General features: G+C 53.9%; 1 protein-coding gene across 3 annotated transcripts in view; it reads right to left on the bottom strand.

The window, feature by feature from the left end:
- The window catches only part of ATP8B3 (ATPase phospholipid transporting 8B3), a 31,122-nt gene extending 7,703 nt beyond the window's left edge, over positions 1 to 23,419 (bottom strand). For 2 of the 3 annotated variants that reach the window (XM_064396482.1, XM_064396484.1), the window contains exons 1-22: positions 23,317 to 23,419; positions 18,528 to 18,601; positions 17,970 to 18,061; positions 15,488 to 15,601; positions 14,358 to 14,456; positions 13,880 to 13,941; positions 13,277 to 13,349; positions 13,118 to 13,188; positions 11,858 to 11,940; positions 10,440 to 10,598; positions 9,783 to 9,871; positions 9,019 to 9,212; positions 8,107 to 8,315; positions 5,968 to 6,002; positions 4,689 to 4,845; positions 3,852 to 4,040; positions 3,290 to 3,402; positions 2,274 to 2,438; positions 1,872 to 1,983; positions 1,537 to 1,612; positions 1,002 to 1,140; positions 325 to 592 (exon numbers count right to left, since the gene is read on the bottom strand). In XM_064396482.1, the coding sequence (XP_064252552.1) occupies positions 325 to 592; positions 1,002 to 1,140; positions 1,537 to 1,612; positions 1,872 to 1,983; positions 2,274 to 2,438; positions 3,290 to 3,402; positions 3,852 to 4,040; positions 4,689 to 4,845; positions 5,968 to 6,002; positions 8,107 to 8,315; positions 9,019 to 9,212; positions 9,783 to 9,871; positions 10,440 to 10,598; positions 11,858 to 11,940; positions 13,118 to 13,188; positions 13,277 to 13,349; positions 13,880 to 13,941; positions 14,358 to 14,456; positions 15,488 to 15,601; positions 17,970 to 18,061; positions 18,528 to 18,582 (2,554 nt within the window). In that variant the 5' untranslated portion in view covers positions 18,583 to 18,601; positions 23,317 to 23,419. Of the gene's footprint in view, positions 1 to 324; positions 593 to 1,001; positions 1,141 to 1,536; positions 1,613 to 1,871; positions 1,984 to 2,273; positions 2,439 to 3,289; positions 3,403 to 3,851; positions 4,041 to 4,688; positions 4,846 to 5,967; positions 6,003 to 8,106; positions 8,316 to 9,018; positions 9,213 to 9,782; positions 9,872 to 10,439; positions 10,599 to 11,857; positions 11,941 to 13,117; positions 13,189 to 13,276; positions 13,350 to 13,879; positions 13,942 to 14,357; positions 14,457 to 15,487; positions 15,602 to 17,969; positions 18,062 to 18,527; positions 18,602 to 22,365; positions 22,493 to 23,316 lie in introns of all 3 variants that reach the window. The other variant, XM_064396483.1, reaches the window with a different exon arrangement.
- Positions 23,420 to 24,021: the final 602 nt, after the last annotated feature.

Raw genomic sequence — 24,021 nt, 5'->3', positions numbered from 1 at the left:
TGTGAGAGCACAGCCCCGTGTCAGGGCTGCTGGGAGGGGCAGGGGTGGCTCTGCCAGCTGCCCACGTTGGGGTTTGAGGGTTCATCAAGGTTCATCCCAGGTGACAAAAGCACGTGAGCCACCCTCACTTGTCTTGGGCTGGTCCCTGTGCTGTGCCTCTCGCTCCCCTCCCAGCACAGCAACATGGGGAACAGGTTTGGGGCTTCCCTTCCCAGTTCCTCACCCCAAAGGGGAGGGTGAGGTGGTGGAGATGACAAATGGGGCACCACCATCACCAGTGGGACACACCAACAGAACCCCGACCTCCCCCTGCCCGAGCCTCACTTTTGATCATGTTGACATCATTGGCCCCGTCCCCGATGGCCAAGGTGACAGCCTTCTTGTGCTTCTTCACCAGCTGCACCATCAGGGCTTTCTGCTTGGGGGTCACCCTGCAGCAGATCACGGCCTGGCAGCTGGTGGCCAGGTCCACAAAGGCCTTCTCCAGCAGACCTGCCTGGTCCTGTGCGGCCTCGGCCCTGCCACAGCACAGCCACCGCCACGGCCACCCCTTCTTCTCCTTCAGCACCTCTCCTGTGCGCAGGATGTTGTCCTTGGGGGAGAGCACACACGGCTGGGACCTCACCCATAGCCCTCAGAGCCCTCAGCAATGCTCTTAAATGCCCCAAAAGAGTGACTCTGGTTTTCCCCAAGCTCATCACAGAGTGGGTGCTGTGGCCATGAGCCCAGTATGTCCCAGTGTGACCACGAGAGCTTGTGATCACCACCCAGCCCAGAACACTGGGCAGCTTTGGCCAAAGCCCCCAACACCAAATGCTCAGTGCAAGGTTGATCTCCTCTCCACCCTTCCCTCCCCAGCCCCAAATGGGCTTTTCCCACCTTTTGGGGCAGGAGGAGCACCACGTCCTGCCCGTGCTGGTGCCACCCAGGACTCTGATCCCACCAGGGCAGGAACAACCATCAGGCAGGGAGCAGAGAACAGCATCCAGGTGCCACCTTACCAGGAAGTCCCCGCTGATGATGATGGCTCTCTTGTGGCACGGAGTCTCTGGGCGCTGCTGGGAGAGGCGGCGGCTGCACGGGGCATCCCCACGGCCACTGAGGTTGTTGTTGCTCTCCCAGTAAGCCTGGAGGATCTCGCTGTGGGAGGAAGGACGGTTGGACATGAGCTGGGGACACTGGGATGCTGGTGAGGCCTTGGTCATCTCAAAGGTAGGGAGATGGGACTGTGGTGGGAACAGGAGGAACAAAGAGGAGGTTCACTCATATCAGAAATCAGCTTGGTTTAGAGGCTGGAGAGAAGCCTAAACCTTTTCTGGGCAAAGCCTGCCAAGGAAGAGCACGGGATGGGAGAAGGAGCAGGTGAGGAGGCCTGGAAAAGCATCAGATGAAGACCATGGACATCCAGGCTGGCACAGGGAAGGAGAAGCTCCTCTGGCTGAGCTGAGCTGTGCCCACCCTACCCCAGTTCCTCTGTCCTAGGGTGTCCTCAGCAGGGACAGCGATGTCCTGAGCCAGGAGAGGACGATTCCTCACCTGACCTCCTTCTCCTCCAGGATCTCCATGTCGTCTGTCAGCAGCCTGCAGGCGTAGCCGATGTTCATCGCGGTCTCTGCAACACCCAGCTCTCATGGTCCCTGGTGCTGCCCCAGCCCAGGGCAGCCCCAGCCCTTGGCTCCAAGAGCCCTTGGTGGGCAGCAGCTCCTTCCCCTGCCTCAGTTTCCCCTGGCAGGTGGGATGTGCTGCTATTGGAGAGTAAAGGGAGCAGCAGGACCAGTTCCTGCCCACTCCCAGTGGCCCTTCTCCTCCCTTGTCCTGGTCAGGGGAGAAGCTGAAATGTGTTGTGGGGGTCTGGAGGTGCCTCCACTGACCTTGTTTGTCTCCTGTCAGCACCCACACTTTGATGTTGCCCAGTTTCAGCAGCTGGATGGTCTCGGGGACTCCTTCTTGCAGCTTGTCCTCGATGGCTGTGGCCCCGAGCAGCTGGAGGGGGTGACTGGGTGTCATGGCACGGGGCAGGGCAGGACACAGAGGTAGGAATCACCCCTGGATCCAACCAGCAGCCCTTGCTGGGGGTGACACAACCTGACATCTACAGCTTGACACCCCAGAGTCCACTGGCATGTCACAAAGTCACCCCTCAGGGAAAACTCCTCCTGTCCTGCCCCCAGGGAATGGGCTGGGCACTTCACCTCCTCATCCTGGAGAGCCAAACCCCACATGCCTGCCCTTGGGGGCACACAGAGCTCCTCCTGACGCCAGCCCCGTCCCACCTGCAGGTTCTGCTCCATCTCCTCGTAGAGCCTGTCCAGCTCCTGGGCACGGCCGTGCAGCAGCACCGCGGCCTCGCGGTGCCTGCGGCTCCAGGCGCGGAACTCGGCCTCGCTCACCTCCCTGCTGGCCACGCACAGCGTCCTCAGCGTCTCCTCTGCAAAGCGCTGCAGGGAGCACACGTCAGGACTCTCCTCCCTCCCCAGCAGATTGTGGGAAATTGTATGAAGAGTAGAAAGTAAGGACAAATAGAACAGTGGGCTGTGTATTAACACTTGGCTAGAATAACTCCCTAAGCTGCAGAAAAGTCTATCTAGTGAGATATTAGGAAGTTCTAGGTTTATTAATTAAGCTCTGTGCATTGTGTTTTAAGGCTCATAAGCAGGTATTGTATTCAAAATAAGCAAGCATTGTTTGAACCAAAGGTACCTGTGCTTATAGTGGTTGGATAGAACTACTGTCAGTATGCTTTTGATTTGTGTGATTGGTCAAAAAACTTCTAAAGTGAGTTGTAACATTGAGTTCTTAATCTGCTGCTGGGGATGTGAGCTGCTGGCATCTTCCCATTGTCATAACCATGTAATGAGAGCGATGCTGGAAAATAAAACAGCTCGAGAATTGTTCCCCAGCAGTCCCGTCCCATTGGTGATTTGTACATAGATCCCCAACCAGCAATAGAGGGCCAGGAGACTCTCACAGGACCAGGGCACCACCCCAGGCCAGCCATGGGCAGAGCCAGAGACACTCCAGGACCTGGGCTCTGACTCTGACTCTCCCCATCCTACAGCATCCCCACGAGCACCCCTGGATGCAGCTGGTCCATGCAGAACACCAAAGATGGAATCCATGCCCTCTTACCCCCTGTCCCACATGCAGGTGAGGCTCCTAGAGCAGAAGGCAGAACCAAAATCCCTAAGGCAGAGCGAGGAAGAGCAGCAGGGCAGGGACTGCAGGACCCCAGCCCAAAGCCAGCAGGAGGCAGAGCAGTGCTGTCACCCCGGGCTGGGGTGGCACTCACGTCCAGAGCCCTCTCGGTGAGGGTCTCCTTGGGCCCTCGGCTCCGCAGCCTCTCCAGGATGACGGTGTCGGCGCCCTTGGTGTAGAGCCGGATGGTGCCCTGGGGGTCTCGCACTGCCAGGGGGGGAGGACACCTTAGGTCCCCTCAGAGATGGCTCCCATGCATCACTGTCCCTGCACAGTGGCCACGCTGGCCCGTGCTGGCCCCCAGAAGGCACCCGAGGGCTCGCTGGTGGTTCCCATCTGTGGCCATGGGAAGCACAGGAATATCCCCAGATCTGCACCACCACGGGGCAGAATCAGGGACTGTCAGTTCCTCAACAACTCCTCTGAGCCCTGGATTTACTTCCTCTCTCTTGGCTGCTCAAACTCTTCTTGGCTACCTTGACCAAGGTGACCAAATCCACAGGGATGACCAGGGATGACCTTGAGGAGCTGGCTGTGGCCACCTGCAGCCATGCCAGGGCCATCCCTTGTAGGGCTGAGCACAGAAGGGACCTGGGACAGCCCAAGGGACCTGGGACAGTCCAAAGGACCTGGGGCAGCCCACTCAGCCCTCTCACCCAGGACAGACATCCTCTTGCGGTCGCTGTTGAAGTCCAGCATGGCCAGCACCTCGTACGTCCTGGTCCTGCCCAGCTCCCTGATGGTGATGGAGTCCTGAGTCCGGGCCAGGAAGACGTAGCCCAAGTTCCTGGCTGCCAACACCAGCGCTTCCTCATCTGGGGAGGCTGCCTGGTAAACCAGCTGGTCTGCAGGAGGGGAGTGGGATCACACACACACAGAGACTCCCAGCAAACCCCACTGGGACAGCTGCAGTGCCCTGTTCTTGCCCAGCTGTGACACCCTGGGCCTGAGCTGCCAGGCTGGGGAAGCCCAGTCCTGCTGGTCTCTTATGGAGAGGGACTGGGGACAAGGCCTGCAGGGACAGGAGCCAGGGAATGGCTGCCACTGCCAGAGGGCAGGGCTGGATGGGAGATTGGGCAGGAATTGTTCCTGGGAGGGTGGGCAGGCCCTGGCTTGGGGTGCCCAGAGCAGCTGTGGCTGCCCCTGGATCCCTGGCAGTGCCCAAGGCCAGGCTGGGCAGGGCTGGGAGCAGCCTGGGACAGTGGGAGGTGTCCCTGCCATGGCAGGGGTGGCACTGGATGAGTTTTGAGGTCCCTCCCAACCTCAACCATTCTGTGATTCTATGACCCCTTTAGCTCGTTGCCCCAGACATGATTATCCCTCTTGTGCTTCTGTTCCCACCCATGAGCTCTAAAACTCCCCCAAACACAAATCCATGGCACAGGGACAGTGGCATGAGCCACCCTTGAGTCCTCCCACCCCACAGCTGAGCTTTGCTGGGCACCGCCAAACCCCACCACGGCCCCACAGCCCCAAGGGGCAGCTCAACCCACCGCCCCTGTCCTCCACCATGACGGTGTGGCAGAGGGCCAGCAGCCTCAGGAACTCCCTCAGCACCGGGTCATCGTCCCTCTGGGCGGCTTCCAGCAGCGTCACATCGCAAACATCCGAGTTCTGCTCCCCGGGGTGCTCCTGGCCCAGCCCCGAGCCCTGCAGGAGACACGGGCAGCATGCAGGAGCCTGGTGGGACCGAGCACGGGCTCTGTGTCCCCAGGGCACCAGGATGTGACACAGTGACACTCTGTGGTCCTTGTCTCTTAGATTGGAAATAGGTGCGTGTGTTCTATTCCTATCTCTGGAGCAGTTATCTCTGTTCATGGGCAGTTTTCTTTACCTCTCCCACACCCAATCCTCACTCCAGCAGGTCTCTGCTGTCCATGGCCACTGAGTGTCCCTGCAGGGCTGATCAAATTCCATCCTCCCATGGGGAGATGCTCCGCCCAGGGCAGGAGCCAAGCATTCCTGCCTGGATACAATCTGAGCCTGGAACACCCCAGCAGCCTCTGCCCCCTGCATTCCCAGAGGAGCAGCTTTCTCCTGCCCTGCATTCCCAGAGGGAGAGCAGGCCCATCTCCAGCAGCCCTGGAGCTGCAGAGGAAAACTCCAGCCTTGTGCAGGATCCCTGCTCCAGCAGAAGCACAGCTGGCACTGCAGGAGGGCTGAGCCCCCATGGGATGGGGCTGTGCCACCACCCTGACACACAGGGGGTCAGCTCCTGCTCTGACTGTGGCAGGGTTTTGTATTACTGTATTGTTTTTTGGTTTGTTTGGGGTTTTTTTTGGTGGTTTTTTTAAATTTTCTTCCCTAATAAAGAACTGTTATTCTTATTCCCATATCTTTGCCTGAGAGCCCATTAATTTCAAGATCTTCATAATTCAGAGGGAGGGGGTTTACATTTTCCATTTCAGGGGAGGTTCCTGCCCTCCTTAGCACACACCTGTCTGTTCCAACCAAGACACTTTTAAGGTGCCCTTCCCCTCCCTGCCAGTGAGACCCCAGGGCACAGACCCAGGCCAGGGGCTGAGCCCAGCTCTGCACTGCCCACACCAACGGGGTAAGTGTAAAACAGCTGGCAGTGAAAAAACCCTAAAAATCAGAACTGCATCCTTTTATAACCCCCGTTCCCCTGTCCTGAATGACAAACTCATCAGACCCTTCTGAGAGCCTGGACCCTGTTGGGAGCCAGCTGAGCTCCTCAGCACCAGGCTGTGCCTGGTGCCACCACTGTCACCAGTGTCACCCCCATGGCACATGGGAGGAGGGTTTACTCACCAGTGGCTGTTTGTTCTCATGGCCTGTGCCTGGACCTGCCAAAATAAAAATAATCCTGTTAACAGAGGGCTGGCAGGGGGCTGGGAGCAGCTTCTCTGGAGGGACTCCTGCTGGCCAAAAAAACAGTAAAAAGGCACCAGCTCAGCATCTGCTCAGCTTGGACTCCACTAGGATATCCTCACTTTTTTGGCTTTTTGTTCAGCTTTTCACCATGATTTTAAAGTTGAAAATTCAGGTCTACTTTCAGCTGCATTTCCTGGGAGATTCTGCATTTGGCCAGAGCCTGCTGGGATGAGGGGATGCTGCTCCACAGGGGTGGGATGTGCTACACCAGGCAGGGAAAATTTGGTTTATTTCTGCCTAAAAGCTTTGCTAGGGAATTTTGGCCTTCCTTTTTGCTTTTATCACTGTCTATTTGTCTCAAACACATGCTACTTAACAGGGCTTCATGCTAAAGCTTGGTCCTGCCCTGCTCATTAAATGTCACTAATTAAACATCATGATGGCTCCCAAAGTAAGCCAAGAGCTGGAGTAAGTGCAGCAATGAAAAGAGGAAGGTCCTGGCAATTTTCAAGGCTTTATGGGGAAAACTGAGCAGAATTCCAGCATAATCATGAATTTTTAAATGTACAAAAAAGGTTAAAAAAACCAAAAAACTCCAAGCAGACAAATAAAATTATAAAAAAAAAGCAAAGAGCAATTACATATATTCACGCTAATTGAACAGCTTAATGACAATGATAATTTATAACAAAATAAAAAATAAAAAATTCCATAAATAGAAAAAATTAATCTACAACCTAAAAAACCTTAATATGAAAATAAAATACACAAATATTAAATAAAAAATCATTAATTTATATTTCTATAATTATGAGCAAAAATACCTTAAATTAAGAAAAACCTATGTTAATAAAATTATTAAAATTTATCATAAAAATATAATTATATAAAATAAAAATAAAATTTAAAATAAACTAAAACTAACACTAAAACTAAAAATTATATTAAAACATATATAAACATATAACAAAAACCCATTAAACAAAAATATCTACAATACAACAAAATTAAATAAATATAATTAAATAAAAAATAAACCTCATAATAACTACCTATTAAATGAAAAAATCATATCTTTTCTTATAACAAAAAACTTATAACTACTTTAAACTATAACCAACTACTTACTCCTTTAAAATCTAACAACTTCTAAAATGAATATTTATCTAAACAATAAATAATTCTTAACCCAACAATAATCCCATTCCTTCATTAAAGACAACAACAGTCTTAGGTTGAGAGATGTTAGTGGGGGTGTGTGTTCTGTTCCCATCTGTCAGAGGTGGGGCAGTTCTCTCTGTTCATGGGGCAGTTTTCTTTACCTCTCCCACACCCAACCCTCCCTCCAGGAGATCTCTGCTGTCCATGGCCACTGAGTGTCCCTGCAGGGCTGATCAAATTCCATCCTCCCATGGGGAGATGCTGTGCCCAGGGCAGGAGCCAAGCATTCCTACCTGGATCCAATCTGAGCCTGGAACACCCCAGCAGCCTTTGCCCACTGCATTCCCAGAGGAGCAGCTTTCTCCTGCCCTGCATTCCCAGAGGAAGAGCAGGCCCATCTCCAGCAGCCCTGGAGCTGTAGAGGAAAACTCCAGCCTTGTGCAGGATCCCTGCTCCAGCAGAAGCACAGCTGGCACTGCAGGAGGGCTGAGCCCCCATGGGATGGGGCTGTGCCACCACCCTGACACACAGGGGGTCAGCTCCTGCTCTGAGTCTGGCAGTGTTTTTTTGAGTTTTTGTTTGTACTATTGCATTTGTATTTTAATTTTCCCAACAAAGAACTGTTATTCCTACTCCCATATCTTTGCCTGAGAGCCTTTAAATTTCAAAATTATAATAATTCAGAGGGAGGGGTTTACATTTCCCATTTCAGGGGAGGCTCCTGCCTTCCTTAGCAGACTTTTCAATCCAAGACACAATAATAAATGGTGCACCTGCAACGCCCCAAAAACACAGATGAAGACAAAGAGAATTCCCACCAACACCAATCCCCCTGTCCCAAGCATTCAGGAGGGGTGGAAGGAACCAGCTCCAGGTTCATCTGAGCCCCTACAAACCAACCCCAGCCCAGGTTACCGTAGATGGTCCCGTTGACACAGCATTTCTTGAAGCTCATGATGTTCTGGGTCAGGGTGCCCGTCTTGTCCGAGAAGATGTACTGGATCTGGCCCAGCTGGTCGCTGAGGCTGGTGCTCCTGGCCTCGGCTGGGATGTCCTTGGCACCATAATACATCTCCAGGTCCCAGTTAATGAAACAGCTGTTCACCAGGTAGATGAATTCAAACCTAGGGAGTGCAGGAGCAGAAAACAGGGAGAAGGAGGTGGTGCTCCTCACAGCCCAGGGTGCTGGGGACCTGACACAGGAAGGAAAGGCAGGTGGACATCCCCACCTTGATCCTACTCCTCTGGGCTTAGGGGAGGCCAGAGGGTTTTCATCACCCATTGGGTCCCCTCTGGAATTGTGGCCCTTGCTGACCAAATTCACAGGTCTGGAGGTCCAGTGAAGGGCCCAAAAGTTTGGAAACAGCTTTTTCCAGCATGAATTGTGATTGTCGGCTGCACAAGGCAGCTGTGCTCTTCTCCTCCCTGCTGCTGCCCATAGGAAGCCCAGGAATATCTCAGATCCTGCACCTTCCTCAGAGACATCCTCAGCCTGCCCATGATTCCCACTATCCCATCCATCCCTGCACTTTGGCAGTGGAAACCATTCCCTGTGTCCCATCCCTCCATCTCTTCCCCCAGGTCCCTCTCCAGGGATGCCCAGGGCTCACATCCCTGTTCTGCTTTTGCCCTGGGAAGATCTCAAAGCACATCCTTGGTGTTTTTAGGACACACACCCCATCCACCCTTCCCCTCTGCTGGCTAAGGGAGCCCCTGGGAATGACCTGGGCCACACCTGGACCTTCATTTTGGGGCTGTGACCCCAGTTCCAGGTGAGGAGCGAGGGCAGGGGGGGTGCTGGGCCCTGATCCCCACTGTGGTCCTTACGTTATGTACATGGACATGGGTATGATGATGCTCAGGAGGATGGTGAAGCCCCAGAAGTTGAGGAAGGCCTGCTGGGCAGGGCTTGTGTGCTGGTAGAGGGCAGCCAGGTAGCTGTGCTTCTCCTGGAACGTCCTGGCCCAGAACCCAGAGGCCACAGCGAGGCCCAGGGATGTCACCAACAGCAGCAGGAAGATCTGGGGTGGGAAACCAGCATGAGAAGGTCCCAAGATGAGAAAGCCCCAGGACCACAGAGCCCACCAGAATCTTCTAGAGAAGGCTCCAGGCAGAGCTCAGAGCCCCTGGCAGGGCCTGAAGGGGCTCCAGGAGAGCTGCAGAGGGACTGGGGACAAGGCCTGCAGGGACAGGAGCCAGGGAATGGCTGCCAGTGCCACAGGGCAGGGCTGGATGGGAGATTGGGCAGGAATTGTTCCCTGTGAGGGTGGGCAGGCCCTGGCTTGGGGTGCCCAGAGCAGCTGTGGCTGCCCCTGGATCCCTGGCAGTGCCCAAGGCCAGGCTGGGCAGGGCTGGGAGCAGCCTGGGACAGTGGGAGGTGTCCCTGCCATGGCAGGGGTGCCACTGGATGGGCTTTGAGGTCCCTCCCAACCCAAACCACTCTGGGGTTCTCTGAACATGTTAAACACAAGATATTTTGGGCCTGATATTGAAAGATGAAGAAAAGCAGCACCACCCAAGCAAGAGGCCTCTTGTGAGGAGCCCTGTGAGCCACCCCAGGAGCAGGGCAGAGGTGTTTGTCCCACACCCACCACGATCACCAGCCGGTCCATCAGGTGGTCCAGCTTGGTTTTCTTCCTCTTGATCTTCCCGGAGTTCCTCATGATTTTGGAATCAAACCCTGGGCAGGAAACATTTCCAAAGTAAAAATTCAAGTCCCCAGAAGGTTCAGGTGCAGGTCAGTGAGGCTGCTTGTCCATGATGACCCCTCCCCTCCCCTGAGGAGACCCTCCCTCCCTCAGTGTCCATGGAGCCGTGGTTGCAGGCTCCAAAATGTGATGTTCACAGCAGCTCTCACCCCTCTGCTCCCCACAGCTCCCCACAGCCTGAGGTGGGTGGGTTTGATCTGGGATGAGTGGAAGTGTCCCAGGCCAGGCTGGATGGAGCTTGGAGCAGCCTGGGACAGTGGGAGGTGTCCCTGCCATGGCAGGGCTGACACTGGATGGGCTTTGATGCCCCTCCCAACCCAAACCATTCTGATTCTCCGAACATGTTAAACCCAAGACATTTTATACCAAATACAGGTGCAGCTGGGGGGATAACCCGGGATGAGGAGAGGCTTGGCACCCCCTCACCTCCCACCAGGACACACCGCGGCATCTCCTCCGCCTTGTGCCAGCTGGGAACACCACCTGGGGCTGCTGGAAGAACTCGGGCAGCTCAACCCCCCCAGCCACAGGGACACTCGCCTGCGTAGAGCACCAGGCCGTAGCAGAGGGCGGTGTTGCGGAGGCGGCAGCCCCGCAGCAGGATGCGCTCGCCGTCCAGGCCGTGGCTGCGGCCCCGCCAGCGCAGGGCGCCCGTGAAGGCGTGCATGCGGCTGTTGGGCTCCTCGCACGTCACCCGCCCTGCGGTGGTGCACCAGTGTTAGTTGTTCTCTTGCAACGGGGGGTTGGGGATTTGCACAGAATAGTTTTGTATTGCGCGGTGTAGTTTATGTTTTATCACGTGGTTTGTTATCCCTTTCCCCCATCACTTTCCCTCACCCACCCCAGTATCCCTGGTGGTCCCTCCTGGGTTATCCCTCCCCTCACCACTCCTCACTGGTATCCCGTTGACTGTGGACCTCTCCCTCTATCTCCATTCTGGGGCATAAAAGCTCCCTGCCACCAGGGAACACTCTCTTTCTCCCATGGGTTTGTCCACCTGGTGTGTCTCTTGGAATAAAGGAGAACGTTTCCCACGTGGAGAAGAGTGCTTCTCAACCTTTTACCTCCATCTGTGAATTATGGTGTGGGCAAGACCCTGTAGCTAGCCAGAGTGGACCCCAACATGCCAGGAAACAGATATCTCATCGCCCTGGCACAGGGAAGGGCAGGGGGCAGGGAGAGCCTTCTCCCCTCTCAGCCCCATGAGTCCCCCCAAAGAGGGGTGCTCGGGTGTGAGAAATGGATTTGTAATGGTAAAAATGTAGGTTATTAGTGTTAAAGGTATTAGCAGCATTGTGTGGCAAATGCTAACAGGCTGAAAAGGTTATAAAGTATTATAAAATGGAAAATTATAAAAATGTATGTTTTTTAAAATGAAATATTATAACCAAGAAATAGGTTAGCTTCTGGTGGAATGGTATAGACTGTAACATCTCTTATGTTTCACCCTTCATCAAGACTGATAATGGAATAAAACCTTTTCAAACGCCTCTCAGTTACCCTGTCTGTAAAAAGCTGAGAATAATCCAACACTCAGGGCCTCTTGGGGAGATCCAGAGATTGTCAGGGCATCTCTAGCTGGGATTTGGGTGGCTCAGATTAAGGCTAAGGGAGGTGCTGGGAGGTTGTGCAGTGCAGGAACCTCACTGGAGAAGGTACAAACACAACCCCCTTTATCCCCAGGGCCTTGGAGAGGGGAGCTCTGCTCCTGTGGAGGAGCAGCAGGGGCTGAGCTCAGGTTTGGGCACCAAGAGCTTGCTTCCAGCAGGAAAATCAAGACCCAGGGCAGGGGGAAGGTGCCCAGCCCTGATGGATCCATCACAGAAGTGATGGGATGTGCCTCCCCATGAGGCCTTTGGCTGCCTCTTGCTGGGCTGATGGGGAGCAGAGAATTCCCAAGGCTGAGTCCATCCCAGCCCAGTGGGATTGGCCACATCCCCCCCAGCCAGCAGACTCACCATCAAAGGCAGCCATGCTCTCCTCACTCTGCAGCTCCTGGTGGGTGACCAGAAGGGCCTGTCTGAACTTCAGGTTGGTTTCCCTGTGAGCAGGAGCCAGGGAAAGGAAAATAAAACAACCCTGTGGGGTGACAGAGCTGTTCATCCTCCTGTCAGGCCCACAGGACAGAGACAGGTCATTAATTATCAGCTAATTACACAAATGGTGCCAGAGAGGGACCTGTCGTGCCACACGTGCAGGAAGAGCCCCGGCCCAGGAACCCTGTCCTTAAATCATCCTGCACAGGGAGGATGGCTGGGAGGGAGCTGGGAGATGGACACACAAGTCTTAGGTGCCTCTGGACTCCCATTTTCAAAATTTGTGGGTTAAATCCGCATTTCTGGGGTGTCTGCAGGTTTGGGTTTTGGAGGTTCTCCCACATCCTGTGGTTTTCACTGAACCCTCCCAGCTCTGGGGGATCTCCAAGTCCAGGGTCTCTGTCCCCCTGAGACCTTGGGTTTTAAGTTTTCCTGTTCTGTTTTGGTGTGCAGCTTTTAGCTTTATATTAAGGATATATATAGGATATATGGGATATATAGGATATAGATATAGATAGATATAGATATATCTCCTATCTCCTATATATATCCTATATATCCTATTTATATCCTATCTATATCCTATCTATCTATCTATCTATCTATCTATCTATCTATCTATCTATCTATCATCTCCTATATCCTATATCAATCCTATCTATATATTATACATAGGATATAGGATACAGGATTTATACTAGGATCTTTTCACAGGCTGGTGAAGACAAAACAATCCTATTCCAGCTGGAGACTCAAGGACAATCCCTTCAAACTTCAGGCCCAAAGCACAAACAACATGAAAAGAGGAGGGCAGGTAAGCAAGCAAGGAGGATGAAACTTCATCATTTGAAGTTGTTAATTGGACACTTAACTCCTGCATGCAAATGGACTAAAACTTATAAAAATGAGAGATCTCGTGACCAAGCCCTTTTGTTTCCATCTTGGAACCATCCAGGCAGAGCCATGACCCTGGCTCCAGCACTGCCAGGGTGTGGCCTTGGAAGACACTGCAATAAATCCACTTTATTCCTCTGAACTCCCTCCAGCCTCTGTTCCAGCTCCTTAAGGCATCAGCCCACAGCCAGAGGGGTCCCTAGGGGTCCCTGTCCCTGTCCCTGTCCCTGTCCCTGTCCCTGTCCCTGTCCCTGTCCCTGTCCCTGTCCTGTCCCATCCTGTCCTCACCCATCAATGTCAGCGGTCTCCACGTAGCACAGGCTGCTGGGCTCGGAGCTGCGCAGCAGGAGCAGGTCAGCCTTGAGGAGCAGAAAAGGGGGAGAGCAGCTGGGTGAGCCCCTGGTCACCGGTGTCCCCAGGGCACAGCCAGCTCTGGTCAGCCCTCACCGGGACGACGCTGTCCTTGCGCAGCCGCACGATGTCCCCAACGCAGATGTCGCGCCACTCCTGCCAGCAGAACCTGCAGGGCACGCAGGGGACAGCTTTGTGTCCCTGCAGAGCAGTGGGACTGGGGGCTGCCTGTCCTGAATTCCTGCAGGATTTGGGTCTCCAGGTTCTTGTGCCACCTGCAGAGGGCTGAGCGCCGAGGGTGGCACAGGAGCCGTGTGTCACATCCATGTCCCTGTCCCCACAGGTGACAGGGGCTCTCAGCACCCTGAGCACAGCTGGGAAAGCTCATCTTTCCCTGGAGCAGGACTGGGCAGGGACACAGCTCCAGGGCTGGATCTGACGGCCTGAGGAATTCTGTGGCCAAGGAAAGCCTCCCCCAGCACATCTCAGCAAACTGGGGCATTGTTAAACCTGCTGCCCATGCCTGGAACATCACCAATCCTACAGGAGGACCTGTGGCACGTTTTGGGAGGTGACAGGAACTTGCAGAGCCCAGGACAGTCCCACCAAACCCTCCCCAGCTGCTCAAGGGTTCTCACTCCATGGCAGCACAGGCGTTCCTGGCGTGGCAAGCACAGGCAGAGCCCCCGAGCCCCTCACCTCCTGCCAGCCAGGATCTCACAGGGCCTGCTGTTGATGCTCCTGTCACTGCGGTGACGGCCCTGCACAGGACAGACAGACAGGCCAGGGGATGGGAACGGGAATGCCAGGCTGTGCTGTCCCACAAAAACAACCCCCTGCTGCCACCACCTCCCTCCTCACTCCAGAGCTGTGTTCTGAGCTGTGGGAAGGTTTGTTCTGGTGAATAAAGGGGCTGAATTCCCCCCAGATGTTTTTGGGGACCCAGCTGGCACTCCAGCCCGTGGTCAAGCTATTAAAAGTGACAGAAATGAGGGTTTGGACCCCAAGGGAAGCGGCCAGGGCATCACATCTTTCCCTAGGGAAAACAAAATCGTGTGGATGTGGTGGAGGAAGGGATCCCTCAGGACTGAGGGGTGGCAGCAGCTCCTGAGCCCCCCAGCCCAGCTCAGAGCAAAGGGCCCTCCCTGCCCTTGTCCCCAGGGCCACCCCCACTCACAATGTCATCGATGAGGTCTCGCAGCCCCCGGATGATGAGGAGGCAGCTCAGGGGGAACAGCAGAGTGTACCAGGGCAGCGTGGAGATCTCGGGGAAAGTCTGGAGAACGAGATTGTACAGCACTGACACAGCTCCTGTCCCACCCTGGGGCACTTGAGGTGACAGTGACTCCCTGGCTCCCGAGCCAGGGCCCGAGGGTGGCAGAAACCCACCTCAGCATCACCAAATCAACATCTCTGCTACAGACACCTCTTTTGCTGGGTTTGCACCTCTTTCTAAGGTGTGAAATGCGCCTGGGTCTCTGACTTTGGAGGGATGAATTTCTGTTTTGGTGTGGTCAATATGAGCTTCACGTCCATGCAAACCCAACCAATTTTATAGAATCAAATAAAAAATTTGGGATGGGAGGGTGCTTAAAGCCCATCCAGTGCCAGCCCTGCCATGGCAGGGACACCTCCCACTGTCCCAGGCTGCTCCCAGCCCTGTCCAGCCTGGCCTTGGGCACTGCCAGGGATCCAGGGGCAGCCACAGCTGCTCTGGGCACCCCAAGCCAGGGCCTGCCCACCCTGCCAGGGAACAATTCCTGCCCAATCTCCCATCCAGCCCTGCCCTCTGGCACTGGCAGCCATTCCCTGGCTCCTGTCCCTGCAGGCCTTGTCCCCAGTCCCTCTGCAGCTCTCCTGGAGCCCCTTCAGGCCCTGCCAGGGGCTCTGAGCTCTGCCTGGAGCCTTCTCTTGTCCAGGGGAGCAGCCCCAGCTCTGCCAGCCTGGCTCAGAGCAGAGGGGCTCCAGGGCTGAAGTTAAACTAAAACGTGGAAGGAAAAGGAAAAGAAGAAAGAGAACTGAAAGAAGAAATCAAAAATTTGGAGGAGAGAAATAAAACCAGCAGAGGGGCTCCCTGCTGGAGGCCTGGAGCATCTCTGGCCTGGCTGCAGCAGCTCCACGTCCCCCTGCTGCTGGGAGGCTTTAATTTAAATTAACCACACTGAGCATGGGTTCAGCCCCTCAGAGCTCCTCAAACACACCCAGCAGCACGGAGAAGCTCCGGGGGAACCTTCCAGGCCCAACTCCGTGCCCTGGGCTGCAGGGAGCCCTCCCTGGCGCCAGCCCGGGCCCTGGTGCCAGCCCCACCTGGAGGAGGATGACGAAGACGAAGTAGAGGTTGGCCATGCGGTGGAACTGCTCGTAGAGGTTCAGGGGCAGGAAGGTGAGCGCGTTGTACTTGGCTGTCCGGATGGCATTGCCCTGCGGGAGGGGGCACGGAAATCAGAGACTGCTCTGCCAGGGCCGGAATTCTGCTGTGCTGAGGAGCCTCACGGCACACGAGAGGCCTTAAAGAATTATCAGAGCCGTGAGGGAAAAGGTTGAGTTCTAAAATTATTATTACTACTATTATTATTATTATTATCATCATCATAATCATTATCATTATTATCATCACCATCATCAGTAGTATCATAATTATAATTATTATTATAATCAATAATTCATATTTTAAATATTTATTATGAATACACCTTATTTATTATTTACTATTATTTTTTAAATTTGTATTATTTTCATTATATAATTTATTAATTTTTATTACTTAGCATTTAATTCATTATTAATAAATATTCTTTTAATGAAAATATTTTTAAAATATTTTATTTTTAAATTATTGTATATTTTATATTATTATTACTATATTTTAATTTCAATATATTATTTTATTTTGATATTATTTTATTTTAATCATATTGCATATCTTTATTATTAATTTTTATTATTAGTTAATATATTTTTATTTTAATATATTATTTTATTTTTATATTATTTTTATATTTTTTAGTATTCTATTTATTTATTTATTATTTATTTTATTATTATTTTATTTTTTTAATTTTAATATATAATTTTATTTTATATTATTTTTAATTTTAATATTTTTGTTTATATAATATGCTATTTTAATTAATTTTTTTTCCCTCACATGGAGCACCGCTAATGTTGCGGTTTTATTTTCTCTTTCTGTTTTGGTTAGGGTTGGGATTGAAAGAGTTTGAGATGGTATTTTGTGTTCAGATTTCGATGTTTATTATTTTTTATCTATATCACAGTTTTACAAGCTCTGAGTTTTAGTATTTTACTAACAAGGTACAGATGGCTTTGTATCTATTTTTATAAGATTTTTTAAAAACCCTATTTAATTAAGAAATTACAAGTTACTTTTACTTCTAACTTAATGACTAATTACTTATGTCTTGTAATGTGGACTTTTTTGTTTAATTACAAAATACGACAAACTTGGGAAGAAGAAGGATTAGTTTTTGCTTTAAAACTCATTTTGTTTTATATATATTACTATATTTTAAAACTTTAACTTTTCTACTATGAGATATTAAGCACTTAATTAAACTACACACTTATACTCTTAATTTTATTATTTAACTTTGGAAGCTTTTTTATGGCTTTAGGTTAAATGGAGTGGTTTTGGGGGGTTAATATTTGTGAGTACAGAAAGTTTAAAATTCTCATCATCTGGGGTTCCGACAGGAAAACAGGAATTCATCAGATCCCAGGCAGCTTAAGATTCAGAACAAAACCATTTGCTGGTGGGTTTGTTCCCCATGTGGGCCAATCCAAGAGTCCAACTCTTGGATTCCTGTGGGTCCCTTCCAGCTCAGAATATTCTGTGATTCTGACTCTGATTTAAAGCCCAGCTCACTGACTTGATGTTATTTAGCTAAAAAAAAAAAATAATTAAAAAAGAGTAAAATAATAAAAAATAAAATAAAATAAAATAAAATAATCAAAAATTAAAAGTAAAATAAAATAAAATAACATGAAATAAAATAACATAAAATAATTTTAAAAAATTTAAAAATAAGATAAAATAAATTAAAATAATAAAATAAGATAAAATAAATTAAAATAATAAGATAAAAAATAAAATAAAATAGAATAAAATAAAATAGAATAAAATAATAAAATAAAATAAAATAAAATAAAATAAAATAAAATAAAATAAAATAAAATAAAATAAAATAAAATAAAATAAAATAAAATAAAATAAATCTGGTTTTCCTTACTCAGCACATTTTGAAAAATCTTTTGATTAGACCACCAGCCTGAAAAGTTTCCTTCACACAGCTCTGCTCCTTCTCCAGCAGCTCTGGGGGCACCGGGGAAGGGAAGGAAGGGAAGGGAAGGGAAGGGAAGGGAAGGGAAGGGAAGGGAAGGGAAGGGAAGGGAAGGGAAGGGAAGGGAAGGGAAGGGAAGGGAAGGGAAGGGAAGGGAAGGGAAGGGAAGGGAAGGGAAGGGAAGGGAAGGGAAGGGAAGGGAAGGGAAGGGAAGGGAAGGGAAGGGAAGGGAAGGGAAGGGAAGGGAAGGGAAGGGAAGGGAAGGGAAGGGAAGGGAAGGGAAGGGAAGGGAAGGGAAGGGAAGGGAAGGGAAGGGAAGGGAAGGGAAGGGAAGGGAAGGGAAGGGAAGGGAAGGGAAGGGAAGGGAAGGGAAGGGAAGGGAAGGGAAGGGAAGGCCAGGGAAGGGAAGGCCAGGGAAGGCCAGGGAAGGGAAGGCCAGGGAAGGCCAGGGAAGGCCAGGGAAGGCCAGGGAAGGGAGGCCCAGGGCTCACCGAGTATTTCCTCTTGCTCAGGCAGAAGGCAAATCTCTTCCTGGCCTGCCTGTGGTAGGTGCGGTCGTTGGCCCTCACCTCCCAGGTGAAAGCTGGAAAATCAAGGGGACATCCCCCAGTGCCAGGGGAGCCAGGCCGGGCACAGGGACCGGGGTGGCCACTGCTGGGGTGGCCTCCCCGGGCACGGGGACCCTGAGAGCTGCAGGCACAGCTGGCTCTCAGGGTCTCAGGGCCAGGGACAGGGGACAGAACGTTCCAGAGCTGCAGGAGCACTCCCCATGCCTCCCCCGAGCCTCAGGGTCGCCCCTTGGGCTCAGGGTTTGGCTCACAGAGGGCTCAGGCCCTGCAGGGTGAGCCCCCAGCCTCTGGGTTCTGCTCATCCCTCTCCCAGCTCTGTTTCTGCATCCCTCCAAGCAGGAACATCCCAGAGCTGCTCCCAGCACGTGCCCCTGCTCACCCCAGACCTTCCCCATTCCACACCCGTGTCCCACACTCAGCTTCCTCAAAAACCACCTGAAAGCAGGGAAAATCCCCAAACCACGGCCTTGTCACACTGACCTGGCAGCTGCTGCTTCCCTCGTGGGCAGCCTGTGGCCGGGTCCTGCTCAGCCATGCTGGCACCGCTGCCAGGCCTGGGGACAAGGACAGCCACGGAGCTTTGAAACTGAGCCAGGACAGGGGTCCAGCTGCATGCTCCAGCCCCCCGAGGCTCCAGGGCAGGAATGGCCCCTGGGAGGGACATTCTCCCACCAGCCTTGGCCCATCCCAGCTCCCTGTGACAGCTCCAAGACATTTTTGCCCTCTGGGAAGTTACAGGGAATCACTGAAGTCCTTGGTGAGGAGCTGTCCCTGTCCTGCCAGCCCAGCTCCATCGTGCTGGGGGAGCAGCCACCTCCATCAATGACAAGATTTCCCTCATGCTTGGTGGCCCCGTGACCTTCCTGCAGGGATGGTAGGGAAGATTAATTAATGTTTGTGAGGAGCTTTGTGATCCTCATGTGAAAGGAGGCAGTGAGGGATAAAGCATTAATTACCTTATTATTAAATAATCCCACCCGAAGTCAGCCCCTGCCCTGATTTCTTATCTCACTCCTTTGATCACTTCTTCCATTCTTTTACCCAAAGTATCAACTTCCCTGTTGCTCCTCGTGGGTGTTGGTTTGTCCCAACACCTCACAGGTGCCACTGGCTGGGCATCCATCCTCATTCCAGGTCAAAGAGACCCAAACACCTGCAGCCAAGAGCTTGCCCAGAAGAAGCTGTGACCCACAAAATCCTCCTTTACACCCAGGACTTGGTGCTGTCCCTGTCCTTGGATCCTAAATGACACCCCTGAGCTCAGCACACACAATCCCAGAGTGGTTGGGTTGGGAGGGTCCTTAAAGCTGATCCCACTCCACCCCTGCCGTGGGACACCTTCCACCAGCCCAGGGTGCTCCAAACTCTGCCCAGCCCGGCCTGGGACACCCCCAGGGATCCAGGGGCAGCCCCAGGTGCTGCTTTCTTCGTTTTCACAAACAAAAAGGAGGGAGGAAGGGTTTCAGGAGGGTGGGACACTCCCAAAGGCTCCTGCTCCCATTTGTCCCACAGGTGAGGGGCAGCAGGCAGAGCAGGGATGAGATCTCTCCCACACAGAAATAAATCCCTCAGAAGCCCCTCAGTGCTCAGACTGGCTGTGACCACTGAGTTCAGGCAAAGCAGGATGTGACACAGCAATGCCAGCCTCCCTCCCTCCCTGCTGTGCCCCTCGTGTCCCTGGGTGCTGCCAGCTGGGGACACCTCTCCCTGCAGACAGACAGGGGGCTGATCCCAGAGGGACAAAAAACCCCCTCACAGCTCCCCTTGTGACTCCTCAACACGACAATTCCACAGAAACAACGGCAGCAGAACTCACCAAAACCTACCACCATGGTTAAAGTGTGCAAAACTTGGACTTAAAACAAAATATTGCCCAGAGTCTGTGGAAAATGTGACAGCACCGAATCATTGCCCAAGGTGCAGAAAAAGGAGACACTTTGCAAATCAGTGCTGTTCCAAATGTGACACAGATGGAAATCTTACTGTGAAAAGTGTTTCACAGACAGTGAAACCACTGTGTAAGGATACAAGTGTTCAATGTATGATTCAAGTACCAAATGTCTGGGCAATATTTTGTTTTATGTCCAAGTTTTGCACACTTTAACCATGGTGGTAGCTTTTGGTGAGTTCTGCTGCCATTATTTCTGTGGAATTGTCGTGTTGAGGAGTCACACGGGGAGCTGTGAGGGGTTTTTTGTCCTGCCTTTGTCCCTCTGGGATCAGCCCCCTGTCTGTCTGCAGGGAGAGGTGTCCCCAGCTGGCAGCACCCAGGGACACGAGGGGCACAGCAGGGAGGGAGGGAGGCTGGCATTGCTGTGTCACATCCTGCTTTGCCTGAACTCAGTGGTCACAGCCAGTCTGAGCACTGAGGGGCTTCTGAGGGATTTATTTCTGTGTGGGAGAGATCTCATCCCTGCTCTGCCTGCTGCCCCTCACCTGTGGGACAAATGGGAGCGGGAGCCTTTGGGAGTGTCCCACACTCCTGATGATTCAAGTACCAAAATGTCTCTGAAGACAGAACATTTGGGGAACTTTGATCAGATCCTGTCTGCAGGGTCATCAGCTGATCCCCGATGATTCAGAGTTTTGGGGATTGCTGGCAGTGAGCCTGTAGCCTCTCTTATTTCTCTTTTCTATAGGTAACATTGATAAATAGTGACTGCTGTTAATATTGCATAAATGTTTTAAAAAATTGTCTTAACTCTTCAAACGCTGCTAATATATTGATTGTATAATGTGAATCACTGATTTTTGTGATAAGAATTATTTATAAGGCATTGTTACAGTGCTTACAGCTGGCTTTCATATATTTTATTATCTCTTTGTGTACAAAAGGACAAAGGAGGGACAGCAAAGCCTCCATCCCTGCTCCTGGCAAGCACGCTGCCCCCTCTCCTCCTGCCAGGGATGGGCTCCCCTGGGACTGGGATGTGGGGGATCCCCTCAGAGACCCTAAACAGGCTGAGGGATGCCCAGGGGAGGCAGCTGCTCCAGGGAAAACCCTACAGGAGGCAAGACAAACCTCAGGGGATGGAGAACACTGAGCCAGCTGCTCACAAACCTTGATCCCATCCCTGGAATGTCCCAGGCCAGGCTGGACAGGGCTGGGAGCAGCCTGGGACAGTGGAAGGTGTCCCTGCCATGGCAGGGCTGGGGTGGGATGAGCTTTAAGGTCCTTCCCAGCCCATTCCAAGGTCCCAAGCAGGGGTGGCACCCAGGACAAGCCCTGAGCCTCAGCCAAGCTCCTGATGAGAGGTCCAGGTTCAGGGGGGAAGCCCAGAGCCAGGATTCCAAAGGGGACAAAGGCCAAGGTGGGACACATTCCATCCACTGGGACAAGGCAGCTCCAAGGCCCAGCTGCAGCCAGACCCACCCTGGGGGCTTGGTCTGGAACTGAGCCCTGGCTGAGCTTCCCAAGCCCAGGGTGATGGGGAGGGGTCCCAGGGGGCTGCTCAGGGCCAGTAACCCTGGCTGTGCCCTCGGGGCTCTGGTCAGTGGCTCAGAGCACCCCCTGCCCTCCCTCCTCGCTCCAGGACACCGATATCTAGGGTGAGAAATGCCAAGGTGCTTTCCTGGGCTCTCTGCTCCCACACCAGCCTGCCCTGAGTTCCACACTGGATTCCTGGGATTATTTGTGGTTATCCTGGTCCCCTCATGCTCAGGATCAGGCCTGAAGCTGCTGATCCATCATGTCCCCACCGTGCCTGGCATCTCTGAGCCCCTTTGTGCCTGGTCAGGATCACCAGGACGCCCAACCAGGCTCCACTCAGCAGCTCCAAGCATCCCTGTGTCCCAAACAAAAGCACACCTTGTTCAGCACCTGCAGCTGGCACGGGCAGGACACTCCATGGGGCTGAGTGCCCTGCAAAGGCAGCCAGGGAAAGGGGAAAAAAAGTGAATCAAAGCACTGGGAAAATGTTTTCAAGGAGGTATCCAAGAAATCTTGGTTCCAAGAAAGCTCTTGATGAAAGTCACTCACCAGCTCAGTAATTAGAGATAAAAAGTGTGCTTTGGGGAGGCGGGACAGGCTGGAATTGGTGCCAGGGCTCCGTGCCAGCCCCAGCCACTCCGGGGGACAGCCCGGACAGCCAAACCCTGCTCTGGCCCAGCCCGGGCTCCCTGGGGGCCAGGGAGGGCTGGGATGGCAAAGGCCCAGGACACGCTGTGCCCGCTGTGAGCCCAGCACTGAGTTCTCACCCCAGGGGATGTTCCCAAAATCCCCACCCGGGATGGAGCCGCGTTCTGCCCGGCCCCGGGGCACTGTCCCGTCCCGGGGTGTCCTTAAAGCCTCAGGAGCCCCAAAGCAGAGTTTTCTCACCCCAAAAAAGCCGCCCTGGCTCCCGGAGGTTGGCAGGGCTCAGCAGGGCCGGGCACGGCGCCACCCGGGCTTGGCACAGCCGGTGAAACCCGCCGAGATTTATGTCCCGAGCGCTGCCACGGCAGTTCTGAGGAGGTTTTGTTCCTGAAATCACCGGCTCGGCTCCCGCTCCGTGCAGGAGCTGTGTGAGAGCAGTGCCCACAGCTGGGGGTTCGCGGTGCCCTCGGTGCCCTCTGCTCCTTCCCACGCGAAACCGGCGGCGACAGGAGCAGCCTCGGTCCCTCCCGGGCTGGCACACGGCCCCGTCACCCTCCCGGGGGTGCTGCTGCTTCCCTGACCCCAGTGTCCCACTGGGACCGCAGCCAGAGCCACCCCGGCTGTCCCCGCCGCCAGCCCCGGCCCGGCCCGTGTCACCCATCGCGACAGGCGACAGTGGCAGCGGCCCGGGACGGGCGGGGGGTGGCTGTCACCATGGGGCTGGGAGAGGGGTGGCTGTCACCATGGGGCTGGCCGGGGGGTGGCTGTCACCATGGGGCTGGGAGAGGGGTGGCTGTCACCATGGGGCTGGCCGGGGGTGGCTGTCACCATGGGGCTGGGAGAGGGGTGGCTGTCACCACGGGGCTGGCCGAGGGGTGGCTGTCACCTCCCGGCCCCGGCACGCCGGAAACGCCCCCGCGCTCGGCCGGGCGGGTCATCAAAGCCTCCCCGGGGTTATTTCCCCAGCTCCCAGGACGTGCCCGAGCCGTGAGTTTCCCCCGCTCGCCCCACTTTGCAGATGGGGTTTGGGGCGCAAAGGCGGCCCCGCGTCCCCAGGCGCTGCTCCGGCCGGGGCTGCCCCGGCTCCCCGCTCCTCCCGGGGAGAGATGGGGCTCCCCCGCGACCCCAGGGACCTGCCAGCCGTGTCCCCCCGCTGTCCGGGCCGTGGATGTCACCGTGCCACGCTCCCCGTACCTGCCCCGATGTCCGGGCACAGCCCCGCGCTCCTGCGGCTCCGCCACCCCCGGGACTGCTGCCACCGTCCTGCCACCGTCCTGCCACTGTCCTGCCACTGTCCTGCCACCGGGACTGCTGCCACCGTGCTGCCACCGTCCTGCCACCGGGACTGCTGCCACCGTGCTGCCACCGCCCTGCCCCACGCGGGACCGCGGGGACAGCCCCTGCCCCACCCCCGGGCCCTGCCCGCCTCCCTGCCCGGGTTTATTGTCCCGTTCAAACCGAGCCGAGCCGCGCTCCCGTGGGACCGGCCGGGCTCCGGGACACGGTGACACCGTGCGGGCGTCCCTGCCAGCGCCCCAGTGGAGGGGCAGTGGTCCCAGACTGGATGCCGGGGCGGGTTCGGGGCTGCACTGGTGTCACTGGGGCTCCCCGGGCCCCCCGGGTGCGGCAGCAGCTCGGGGGGGTTGGGCCGTGCCCTGGCACCGAGGAGCGCGGGAGGAGGGGCAGCGAGGAAGAGGAGGCCGAAGGCACAAGGGAGCCACGCTGGGCAGTGCCAGCACCGCGAGCCCAGCCGGGGACCGAGGCCACCTCGTTAGTGACGGCAGCTAATGAGGCCAGGGCCGGGGTCCGCCCCGCTCCCATCCTGCGCTCCCGCAGTGGTCCCGCCATCGCCGTCATTACGTTAATTACTGCCTGCAATTAACGCAGGGACCCGGAGGC

The sequence above is a fragment of the Passer domesticus genome, chromosome 21 (assembly GCF_036417665.1).
Source record: "Passer domesticus isolate bPasDom1 chromosome 21, bPasDom1.hap1, whole genome shotgun sequence".
Lineage (NCBI taxonomy): Eukaryota > Metazoa > Chordata > Aves > Passeriformes > Passeridae > Passer > Passer domesticus.
This window is presented reverse-complemented; position numbering and strand designations above follow the sequence as displayed.